The sequence below is a fragment of the Bos taurus genome, chromosome 6 (assembly GCF_002263795.3).
Source record: "Bos taurus isolate L1 Dominette 01449 registration number 42190680 breed Hereford chromosome 6, ARS-UCD2.0, whole genome shotgun sequence".
In the NCBI taxonomy this organism is placed as follows: domain Eukaryota; kingdom Metazoa; phylum Chordata; class Mammalia; order Artiodactyla; family Bovidae; genus Bos; species Bos taurus.
The window spans coordinates 95,746,198-95,758,194 of record NC_037333.1 but is presented as its reverse complement, the minus strand read 5'-3'; the positions used below and the strand labels follow the sequence as shown (position 1 = coordinate 95,758,194).

The window sequence follows — 11,997 nt, the reverse complement described above, 5'->3', positions numbered from 1 at the left end:
TGTGTCAACTATAAAAAAAGTAATGAAGATAAGCTTTCTTTAAAGGACATTAAAAGCAATTACAAGAAAAAAGAAATTAAAGCATGCAATAACCCAGCAATACATTAGATAATGATACTAGAAATAAACAAAAAGAAGGGTGAATTTATTGTGATAAACTTGGGGTTTTTATTTTTTTATTTTATTTTATTTTTTTTAAACTTGGGATTTTTAAATTAGTGAAGAAAAAATGAATTATTTTGAAAAATACAGGGACAAATTAATAACTATTTGAGAAAAACATTATGTTTAATTTTCTGCATCATTCTTTATATCAAAATAAATCACAAATGTACAATGTACATCTAAACAACAATAAAAGTATCAGAAGAAAATTTTAAATGTTATTACCATCTTCGAGTGGGCAAGTCTTCCTGCCACGAAATATGAAAGCTAAGCACAATTGAAATTGACTACTAAAAAATTAAATCCTTTTGCACAACAAATGTTACCACAGAAAATAAAAAAAAAGTGAGAAAAACATTTGCATTGCATTTTTCAGAAAAAAAAAAAATTCTTCATATAGCCCAAAGTTTCCCAAATAAACTAGAAAATAAAGAACATAAAAATAAGATGTAGGCAAAAATGCAAAAACACATAAAAGTATTCAATAAATACATAAAAATATGTTTAAACTCACTCATGATTAAAGAAATACAACTTAAAATTACAATGGAAAACAAATATTTACCTTTTAGAGATGCAAATAATGAAAAGATTGCTAAGATGTATTATCAGTGCATCTTACTGTTCATCTACACTTTAGGGTTATGAATTAGAGTAACATTTGGGGGTGGCAATTTGATGATACCTATCAACAATTAGACACACCTTTTGACTCAGCAGTTCTATGTTCAGGCGTTTCTCCTACAGGTATATTCACTTCCTGGCAGAAAAATACATGAAAAAGGATGTTAACAAAAGTATAGTTTGTGACAACAAATACTTAAATATCATCAATACCAGACTGGTTAAAACCATTCTGGTGCATCTATCCAATGGAATAGCATGCAATACTTAGGAAGACTGAAGCATGTTCGTGTTCATTGTCTTTGTATTGTGTAAATGCCCAGAACAGGCTTCCCTGGTGGGTCAGAGGTAAAGAACATGCCAGCCAATGCAGGAGACTGGAGTTCAATACCTGGGTCAAGAAGACCTCCTGCAGAAGGAAATGGCAACCCAATCCAGTATTCTTGCCTGGTAAATCCCATGGACAGAGGAGCTTGCCAGGCTAGAGTCCATGGGTTGCAAAGAGTTGGACATGAACTTAGCGACTACACAAGAACAACAACAATGAAATGCTTAGAACAGTAGGTGTTTTAATTAATATTTATTGAAGTGAGTGGGTGACCCTCATTCTAAGTGTGAAGCAATGAGGAGTGGTCTAGCAATGATCCTAAGTATCAATGTTTAGGAAAATACACACATACACATACAACCACAAACACTTTCCTGGAAAGAGTGACAGGAAAACATCAGCAGTAGTGTCTTCTCTGTACTGGAGTGAATATAAGAAAACAAGATCTTGGTGAATGAGGCACCTACATTACAGGTTGAAGGAAGCACCTGAGATTAAGTATCTCCTTAAATTTCAAACCCAGGCATCTAACTTACTTCATCCTGAAAGTGAAAGTATAAGTCCCTTAGTCCTAGTGTCCAATTCTTTGCGACCCCATGGACAGTAACCCACCAGTCTCCTCCCTCCATGGAATTCTCCAGGTAAGAATTCAGTGGAATTCTCCACTGAAGTGGGTAGCCATTCCCTTCTCCAGGGGATTTTCCTGACTTAGGGATTGAACCTGGGTCTCCTGTTTTACACGCAGATTCTTCACCATCTGAGGCACCAAGGAAGATTTACCCCTGATCTGTGAGGGGACTTGACTTCCAGTTTTCTACTTTTCAGTTTCCTTGCTATGAGAAAATAATTTTGGAATAAAAACATTAAATTACTTAATAATATTACAATTTAAGACTAGAGATTTTACCTTATAAAGGGACTGAAGCATTATAAAGGGACACTCAAGCACCTTAAGAACGGAATAGAGAATATCTATCATAAATATTGCTACAAAACTGATTTTAAGTTTGAAAGAGAAACTATATTAAAATGATAATAGTAAGGGCTCACAGGTAGTGCTAGTGATAAAGAACCTGCCTGCCAATGTAAGAGACTTAAGAGACATGGGTTCGATCCCTGGGTTGGGAAGATCCCCTGGAGAAGGGAATGGCAACCCACTCCAGTATTCTTGCCTAGAGACACCTATGGACAGAGAAGCCTGGCGGGCTACAGTCCATGGGGTCTCAAAGAGTCAGACGTGTCTGAAGTAACTTAAACAGCAGAGTATAGGCTTATACTTTCAGAATACATACAGAATACATACTTTCATACAAAAGGATGAAAAATGTTGAGAGTCATAATCAATTGGACTCTTATTTATCAGACAAATCAATACAGATATAAAGTAGGGTCGGTAGTTTAAATTTCAGGAAAAAAAAATAGTTTGGGTGATAGAAAAAGGAAAATGAAGGTTCTTTTCTTTTAGTAAAGGTGTAATCCATTCTGACAATGCCATGAAGAATAGCAAAGGAAGACTTTCAAAATTAAGCAAAAACATTTAGATTTAAATGGAGAAGGCAATGGCACCCCACTCCAGTACTCTTGCCTGGAAAATCCCATGGATGGAGGAGCCTGGTAGGCTGCAGTCCATGGGGTCGCTAGGAGTCGGAAATGACTGAGCAACTTCACTTTCACTTTTCACTTTCATGCATTGGAGAAGGAAATGGCAACCCACTCCAGTGTTCTTGCCTGGAGAATTCCAGGGATGGGGGAGCCTGGTGGGCTGCCGACTCTGGGGTCGCACAGAGTTGGACATGACTGAAGTGACTTAGCAGCAGCATTTAGATTTAAAAGAATAATAAACACTATTTTTATTAGACAGCTTGGTTATATCTCTGTTAGCCTCTGATGGGCCAAAATATATATATTCATACATAAATATTGATATATACATATACAAAGATACAGATAAAATAAGAGATATAGGTACTTGGTAATACACTAATACAGTTTAAATATGTATTAAAACAATACTCAGTTTTTTCAACCATCTGTGGAGCACTAAACTAAAAAAATAAAATAACTGTAAGTGAACTTGCAAATAAAATATCAATAAAATCTCCCAAGTAGGAACCATAAAGGGAAGGTTCTTCTACAACACTGCAATAAAATGACAAATTGTGTTCACAACCTTAGATACAAATAATTAGGTTTACAATGAAATTTAAAAAGAATCCCATAAAAATTTTAGGCTAAAGACAAATACAAATCTACAAGTATGGAGTACTTAGAAAATAAGAAAAATGAGAACATGAATTCTCAAATTTTGTTGATTGTGGCCAAAGCACAAGGAAAGATTTTGTGTTAAAAGCATTCATTATTTAAAAAAAACAAAAACAAAAACAAAAAAAAAAACAGAAATAAAAAAATGACTAAGGGCAACTCAAAGAGTTTGGATAAAAACAGATCACTTGTAAAACGGCATAAAAAAGGATGTGATGAAGAATAAAAATCAAATTAATCAGCATCACAATCAATTAAAAAATAACATGGTAGTCCTTTAAAACCAAATAGCTTATAAATACAATTAAGAGAAAAGATAAAACACAAATTTTAAAAATAGGAATTAGATATTTGATAACACAAAAAAGTATAGAGGAAATAAACTACAAAGACATTATATACTATTTTATGAAAATATGTTAGGAAATTTCAATGGAGTAGATTACTTCTGAGACAAATTTAACATTCAAGTTGGTTCAAGAAATAAAAAACATTATTTTCTCTTATTTCTCTTATAAGAAATAATCAATTTTTTTTCTTCTGAAAAGCTTTGAGCCATGTGGTTTTATTATTGAGAATTATGTCAAACTTAAAAAAAAGATAATCCAAATTCTACATAAAATCTTTTCTCAAGTATGGAAAAAGCCAGCTTTGATTTTTAAAGAGTCTTTTAAAGATAGTTGAAAAAACTCTATTATATACTTTAAGAGAGTGAAAAGAAAAGCCACAGATTACGGGGAAAAAAATTTGCTAAGCATTTCTTATAAAGGACTTGTATCCAAAATAAGCAAAGAACACTTAAAATGCAGCAATAAGAAAACAGCCTCATTAAAAAACAGGCAAAATATTTGAACAAATATTTCACCAAAGAAGATATACAGATGGAAAATAAGCATATGAAAAGGTGCTCAACATCACACATTATTAGGAAATTGCAAATTAAAGCAACAATTAGATACTATTACATTAATGCATATAAACGCAGTCACTTCAGTCATGTCTGACTCTTTGCGACCCTATGGACTGTAACCCGCCAGGCTCCTCTGTCCATGAGACTCTCCAGGCAAGAATATTGGAGTGGGTTGCCATGCACCCCTCCAGGGGATCTTTGTGATCCAAGGACTGAACCTGTGTCTCCTGCATCTCCTGCATTGCAGATGGATTCTTTACCCACTGAGCCATCTGTACTTGCTAGAAAGGCTACAATCCAAACACTGACAACACCAAATGTTAACAATGATATAGAACAATAGGCACTGCCATTCACTGCTGGTGGCATAGTCACTTTGGTAGACAGTTTGACAGTTTCCTACAAAGCTAAACATAGTATATGATCCAGAAAACACATTGCTAGACATATACTCAAATGAGTTGAAAACATATGTCCACACAAAAACCTGCACACAGATATCTATAGCAGCTTTATGTCTTAACTGCCAAAATGTGGAAGCTACCAAGATGTCCTTCAATAGGTGAGTGGATAAATAAATTGTGGTAAATCCAGACAATGTACTATTACCTAGCACTGAAAAGAAATGAGCTCTCAAGCCATGGAAGAGACATGGAGGAAAATGAGATGCAAATTGCTAAGCAAAATGAGTCAGTTTGAAAAGGCTATGATTTCTATGATATGATATTCTGGAAAAGGCAAAACTATAGATATAGTAGAAAGATGAGTGGTTGCCAGAGGTTAAAGGAGCTAGATACGGAGGGGTGAGTTAGGTGGAGCACAGACTCTACTTGTTGTTTAGTCATCAAGTCTTGTCTGACTCTTTTGCAACCTCATGGACAGTAGCCCAGACTTCCCTGGTGGCTTAGTGATAAAGATTCCATTTGCCAATGTGGGAAACCTGGGTTTTATCCATGGATCAGGAAGATCCCCTGGAGAAATGGCACTCCAGTATTCTTGCCTGGAAAATTCCGTGGACAGAGGAGCCTGGGGGGTTAGAGTCTATAGGGTCAACACAGAGTCGGACACAGTGGAGCTATTGAACATGCACATATGGATTATAATCCACCAGGCTCCTCTGTCCATGGAATTTTCCAGGCGAGAATACTGGAGTGAGTTGCCATTCCCTACTGAGGGATTCAACCAATGTTTCCTGCATTGTTAGATGGATTCTTTGCCACTGAGCCACCAGGGAAGCTCAGGGAATATTTAAGTCTTGATATTTGGCCTTGTCTAACTCAATGAAACTAAGCTATGCCTGTGGGGCAACCCAAAATGGGCAGGTCATGGTGGCGAGATCTGACAGAATGTGGTCCACTGGAGAAGGGAATGGCAAACCACTTCAGTATTCTTGCCTTGAGAACCCCATGAACAGTATGAAAAGGCAAAATGATGGGATACTGAAAGAGAAACTCCCCAGGTCAGTAGGTGCCCAATATGCTACTAGAGATCAGTGGAGAAATAACTCCAGAAAGAATGAAGGGATGGAGCCAAAGCAAAAACAATACCCAGCTGTGGATGTGACTGGTGATAGAAGCAAGGTCTGATGCTGTAAAGAGCAACATTGCATAGGAACCTGAAATGTCAGGTCCATGAATCAAGGCAAATTAGAAGTGGTCAAACAAGAGATGGCAAGAGTGAATGTCGACATTCTAGCAATCAGCGAACTGGAATGGGTGAATTTAACTCAGATGACCATTATACCTACTACTTCAGGCAGGAATCCCTCAAAAGAAATGGAGTAGCCATCATGGTCAACAAAAGAGTCCGAAATGCAGTACTTGGATGCAATCTCAAAAACGACAGAATGATCTCTGTTCATTTGCAAGGCAAACCATTCATTATTACAGTAATCCAAGTCTATGCCCCAACCAGTAATGCTGAAGAAGCTGAAGTTGAATGGTTCTATGAAGATCTACAAGACCTTTTAGAACTAACACCCCAAAAAGATGTGCTTTTCATTATAGGGGACTGGAATGCAAAAGTAGGAAGTCAAGAAACACCTGGAGTAACAGGTAAATTTGGCTTTGGAATACGGAATGAAGCAGGGCAAAGACTAATAGAGTTTTTCCAAGAAAATGCACTGGTCATAGCAAACAGCCTCTTCCAACAACACGAGAGAAGACTCTACACATGGACATCAGCAGATGGTCAACACCAAAATCAGATTAATTATATTCTTTGCAACCACAGATGGAGAAGCTCTATACAGTCAGCAAAAACAAGACCAGGAGCTGACTGTGGCTCAGACCATGAACTCCTTATTGCCAAATTCAGACTGAAATTGAAGAAAGTAGGGAAAACCACTAGACCATTCAGGTATGACCCAAATCAAATCCTTTATAATTATACAATGGAAGTGAGAAATAGATTTAAGGGCCTAGATCTGATAGATAGAGTGCCTGATGAACTATGGAATGAGGTTCATGAGGTTGTACAGGAGACAGGGATTAAGACCATCCCCATGGAAAAGAAATGCAAAAAAGCAAAATGGCTGTCTGGAGAGGCCTTACAAATAGCTGTGAAAAGAAGAGAAGTGAAAAGCAAAGGAGAAAAGGAAAGATATAGGCATCTGAATGCAGAGTTCCAAAGAATAGCAAGAAGAGATAAGAAAGCCTCCCTCAGGGATCAAGCAGAAGATATCAGGAAGAGGTGGCAAGAATACACAGATCAGATCAGTCGCTCAGTCATGTCCAACTCTTTGCGACCCCGTGAATCGCAGCACGCCAGGCCTCCCTGTCCATCACCAACTCCGGGAGTTCACTCAGACTCATGTCCATCGAGTCAGTGATGCCATCCAGCCATCTCATCCTCTGTCATCCCCTTCTCCTCCTGCCCTCAATCCCTCCCAGCATCAGAGTCTTTTCCAATGAGTCAACTCTTCACATGAGGTGGCCAAAGGACTGGAGTTTCAACTTTAGCATCATTCCTTCCAAAGAAATCCCAGGGCTGATCTCCTTTAGAATGGACTGATTGGATCTCCTTGCAGTCCAAGGGACTCTTAAGAGTCTTCTCCAACACCACAGTTCAAAAGCATCAATTCTTAGGCACTCAGCCTTCTTCACAGTCCAACTCTCACATCCATACATGACCACAGGAAAAACCATAGCCTTGACTAGACGGACCTTTGTTGGCAAAGTAGTGTCTCTGCTTTTCAATATGCTATCTAGGTTGGTCATGACTTTCCTTCCAAGGAGTAAGCATCTTTTAATTTCATGGCTGCAGTCACCATCTGTAGTGATTTTGGAGCCCAGAAAAATAAAGTCTGATCCTGTTTCCACTGTTTCCCCATCTATTTCCCATGAAGTGATGGGACTGGATGCCATGATCTTTGTTTTCTGAATGTTGCGCTTTAAGCCAACTTTTTCACTCTTCACTTTTACTTTCATCAAGAGGTTTTTTAGTTTCTCTTCACTTTCTGCCATAACGGTGGTGTCATCTGCATATCTGAGATTATTGATATTTCTCCCGGCAATCTTGATTCCAGCTTGTATTTCTTCCAGTCCAGCATTTCTCATGATGTACTCTGCATAGAAATTAAATAAACAGGGTGACAATATACAGCCTTGACGTACTCCTTTTCCTATTTGGAACCAGTCTGTTGTTCCATGTCCAGTTCTAACTGTTGCTTCCTGACCTGCATACAAATTTCTCAAGAGGCAGATCAGGCGGTCTGGTATTCCCATCTCTTTCAGAATTTTCCACAGTTTATTGTGATCCACACAGTCAAAGGCTTTGGCATAGTCAATAAAGCAGAAATAGATGTTTTTCTGGAACTCTCTTGCTTTTTCCATGATCCAGTGGATGTTGGCAATTTGATCTCTGGTTCCTCTGCCTTTTCTAAGACCAGCTTGAACATCAGCAAGTTCACAGTTCACATAATGCTGAAGCCTGGCTTGGAGAATTTTGAGCATTACTTTACTAGCATGTGAGATGAGTACAATTGTGCGGTAGTTTGAGCCTTCTTTGGTATTGCCTTTCTTTGGGATTGGGATGAAAACTGACCTTTTCCAGTCCTGTGGCCACTGCTGAGTTTTCCAAATTTGCTGGCATATTGAGTGCAGCACTTTCACAGCATCATCTTTCAGGATTTGGAATAGCTCAACTGGAATTCTATCACCTCCACTAGGTTTGTTCATAGTGATGCTTTCTAAGGCCCACTTGACTTCACATTCCAGGATGTCTGGCTCTAGGTGAGTGATCACACCATGGTGATTATCTGGGTCGTGAAGATCTTTTTTGTACAGTTCTTTTGTGTATTCTTGCCACCTCTTCTTTATATCTTCTGCTTCTGTTAGGTCCATACCATTTCTGTCCTTTATCGAGCTCATCTTTGCATGAAACTTTCCTTTGGTATATCTAATTTTCTTGAAGAGATCTCTAGTCTTTCCCATTCTGTTGTTTTCCTCTATTTCTTTGCATTGATTGCTGAAGAAGGCTTTCTTATCTCTTCTTGCTATTCTTTGGAACTCTGCATTCAGATGTTTATATCTTTCCTTTTCTCCCTTGCTTTTCACTTCTCTTCTTTTCACAGCTATTTGTAAGGCCTCCCCAGACAGCCATTTTGCTTTTTTGCATTTCTTTTCCTTGGGGATGGTCTTGATCCCTGTCTCCTGTACAATGTCACGAACCTCCATCCATAGTTCATCAGGCACTCTATCTATCAGATCTAGGCCCTTAAATCTATTTCTCACTTCCACCGTATAATCATAAGGGATTTGATTTAGGTCATACCTGAATGGTCTAGTGGTTTTCCCTACTTTCTTCAATTTAAGTCTGAATTTGGCAATAAGGAGTTCATGGTCTGAGCCACAGTCAGCTCCTGGTCTTGTTTTTGCTGACTGTATAGAGCTTCTCCATCTTTGGCTGGAGTCTTCTCTTGTGTTGTTGCAGTGCATGCGGCTGCGACCGGAGCACTAAGCGTGGTTGAGAGGAGCCACCCCACGTCCGAGGTCAGGGGCAGAAGCCAGGAGGACCCCATGCCTGAAGGGCGGCGACCAAGAGGAGTTACCCCACGTCCAAGGTCGGGGGGGCGGCTGAGAGGAGATACCCAGCGTCCGAGGTCAGGGGCGGCGGCCGGGAGGAGATAACCCACGTTCCTAAGCCTGAGGCCAGGGGCGGTGGGCAGGAGGAGCTACCCCACGCTCCCACACTGGAGGCCAGGGGCGGTGGCCGGGAAGACCAACCCCACGTCCAAGGAGCCGTGGCTGTGCGGGTGCAGGAGGGCCTAGAGGAGCTATCCCACATTGAAGGTCAGGAAGGGTGGCAGTGAGGAGATACCCTTCGTCCAAGGTAAGGAGCAATGGCTGCGCTTTGCTGGAGCACCCATGAAGAGATACCCCACGCCCAAGGTAAGAGAAACCCAAGTAAGATGGTAGGCGTTGCAAGAGGGCATCAGAGGGCAGACACACTGAAACCATACTCACAGAAAACTAGACAATCTAATCACACTAGGACCACAGCCTTGTCTAACTCAATGAAACTAAGCCATGCCCGTGGGGCAACCCAAAATGGGCAGGTCATGGTGGCGAGATCTGACAGAATGTGGTCCACTGGAGAAGGGAATGGCAAACCACTTCAGTATTCTTGCCTTGAGAACCCCATGAACAGTATGAAAAGGCAAAATGATGGGATACTGAAAGAGAAACTCCCCAGGTCAGTAGGTGCCCAATATGCTACTGGAGATCAGTGGAGAAATAACTCCAGAAAGAATGAAGGGATGGAGCCAAAGCAAAAACAATACCCAGCTGTGGATGTGACTGGTGATAGAAGCAAGGTCTGATGCTGTAAAGAGCAATATTGCATAGGAACCTGGAATGTCAGGTCCATGAATCAAGGCAAATTGGAAGTGGTCAAACAAGAGATGGCAAGAGTGAATGTCGACATTCTAGCAATCAGCGAACTGGACTGGAATGGGTGAATTTAACTCAGATGACCATTATACCTACTACTTCAGGCAGGAATCCCTCAGAAGAAATGGAGTAGCCATTATGGTCAACAGAAGAGTTCAAAATGCAGTACTTGGATGCAATCTCAAAAACGACAGAATGATCTCTGTTTGTTTGCAAGGCAAACCATTCAATATTACAGTAATCCAAGTCTATGCCCCAACCAGTAATGCTGAAGAAGCTGAAGTTGAACAGTTCTATGAAGACCTACAAGACCTTTTAGAACTAACACCCCAAAAAGATGTCCTTTTCATTATAGGGGACTGGAATGCAAAAGTAGGAAGTCAAGAAACACCTGGAGTAACAGGTAAATTTGGCCTTGGAATATGGAATGAAGCAGGGCAAAGACTAACAGAGTTTCTCCAAGAAAATGCACTGGTCATAACAAACACCCTCTTCCAACAACACAAGAATACACATAAGAACTGTACAAAAAAGATCTTCATGACCCAGATAATCATGATGGTGTAATCAGTGACCTAGAGCCAGACATCCTGGAATGTGAAGTCAAGTGGGCCTTAGAAAGCATCACTACGAACAAAGCTAGTGGAGGTGATGGAATTCCAGTTGAGATCTTTCAAATCCTGAAAGATGATGCTGTGAATGTGCTGCACTCAATATGCCAGCAAATTTGGAAAACTCAGCAGTGGCCACAGGACTGGAAAAGGTCAATTCTCATTCCAGTCCCAAAGAAAGGTAATGCCAAAGAAGGCTCAAACTACCACACAATTGCACTCATCTCACACGCTAGTAAAGTAATGCTCAAAATTCTCCAAGCCAGGCTTCAGCAATACGTGAACCATGAATTTCCAGATGTTCAAGCTGGTCTTAGAAAAGGCAGAGGAACCAGAGATCAAATTGCCAACATCCACTGGATCATGGAAAAAGCAAGAGAGTTCCAGAAAAACATCTATTTCTGCTTTATTGACTATGCCAAAGCCTTTGACTGTGTGGATCACAATAAACTGTGGAAAATTCTGAAAAAGATGGGAATACCAGACCACCTGACCTGCCTCTTGAGAAATTTATATGCAGATCATAAAGCAACAGTTAGAACTGGACATGGAACAACAGACTGATTCCAAATAGGAAAAGGAGTACATCAAGGCTCTATATTGTCACCCTGCTTATTTAACTTCTATGCAGAGTACATCATGAGAAACGCTGGACTGGAAGAAACACAAGCTGGAATCAAGATTGCCGGGAGAAATATCAGTAATCTCAGATATGCAGATGACACCACCGTTATGGCAGAAAGTGAAGAGAAACTAAAAAACCTCTTGATGAAAGTAAAAGTGAAGAGTGAAAAAGTTGGCTTAAAGCGCAACATTCAGAAAACGAAGATCATGGCATCCAGTCCCATCACTTCATGGGAAATAGATGGGGAAACAGTGGAAACAGGATCAGACTTTATTTTTCTGGGCTCCCAAATCACTGCAGATGGTGACTGCAGCCATGAAATTAAAAGACGGTTACGCCTTGGAAGGGAAGTTATGACCAACCTAGATAGCATATTGAAAAGCAGAGGCATTACTTTGCCAACAAAGGTCCGTCTAGTCAAGGCTATGGTTTTTCAGTAGTTATGTATGGATGTGAGAGTTGGACTGTGAAGAAAGCTGAGGGCAGAAGAATTGATGCTTTTGAACTGTGGTGTTGAAGAAGACTCTTGAGAGTCCCTTGGACTGCAAGGAGATCCAACCAGTCCATTCTAAAGGAGATCA

At 39.9% G+C, this 11,997-nt stretch overlaps 1 protein-coding gene across 1 annotated transcript in view; it reads right to left on the bottom strand.

The window, feature by feature from the left end:
• Positions 1-702: 702 nt before the first annotated feature.
• The window catches only part of CFAP299 (cilia and flagella associated protein 299), a 731,227-nt gene continuing 719,932 nt past the window's right edge, over positions 703-11,997 (bottom strand). The window contains exon 6 of the mRNA XM_024993415.2: positions 703-925. Within this exon, the coding sequence (XP_024849183.1) occupies positions 854-925 (72 nt within the window). The 3' untranslated portion in view covers positions 703-853. The remainder of the gene's footprint in view (positions 926-11,997) is intronic.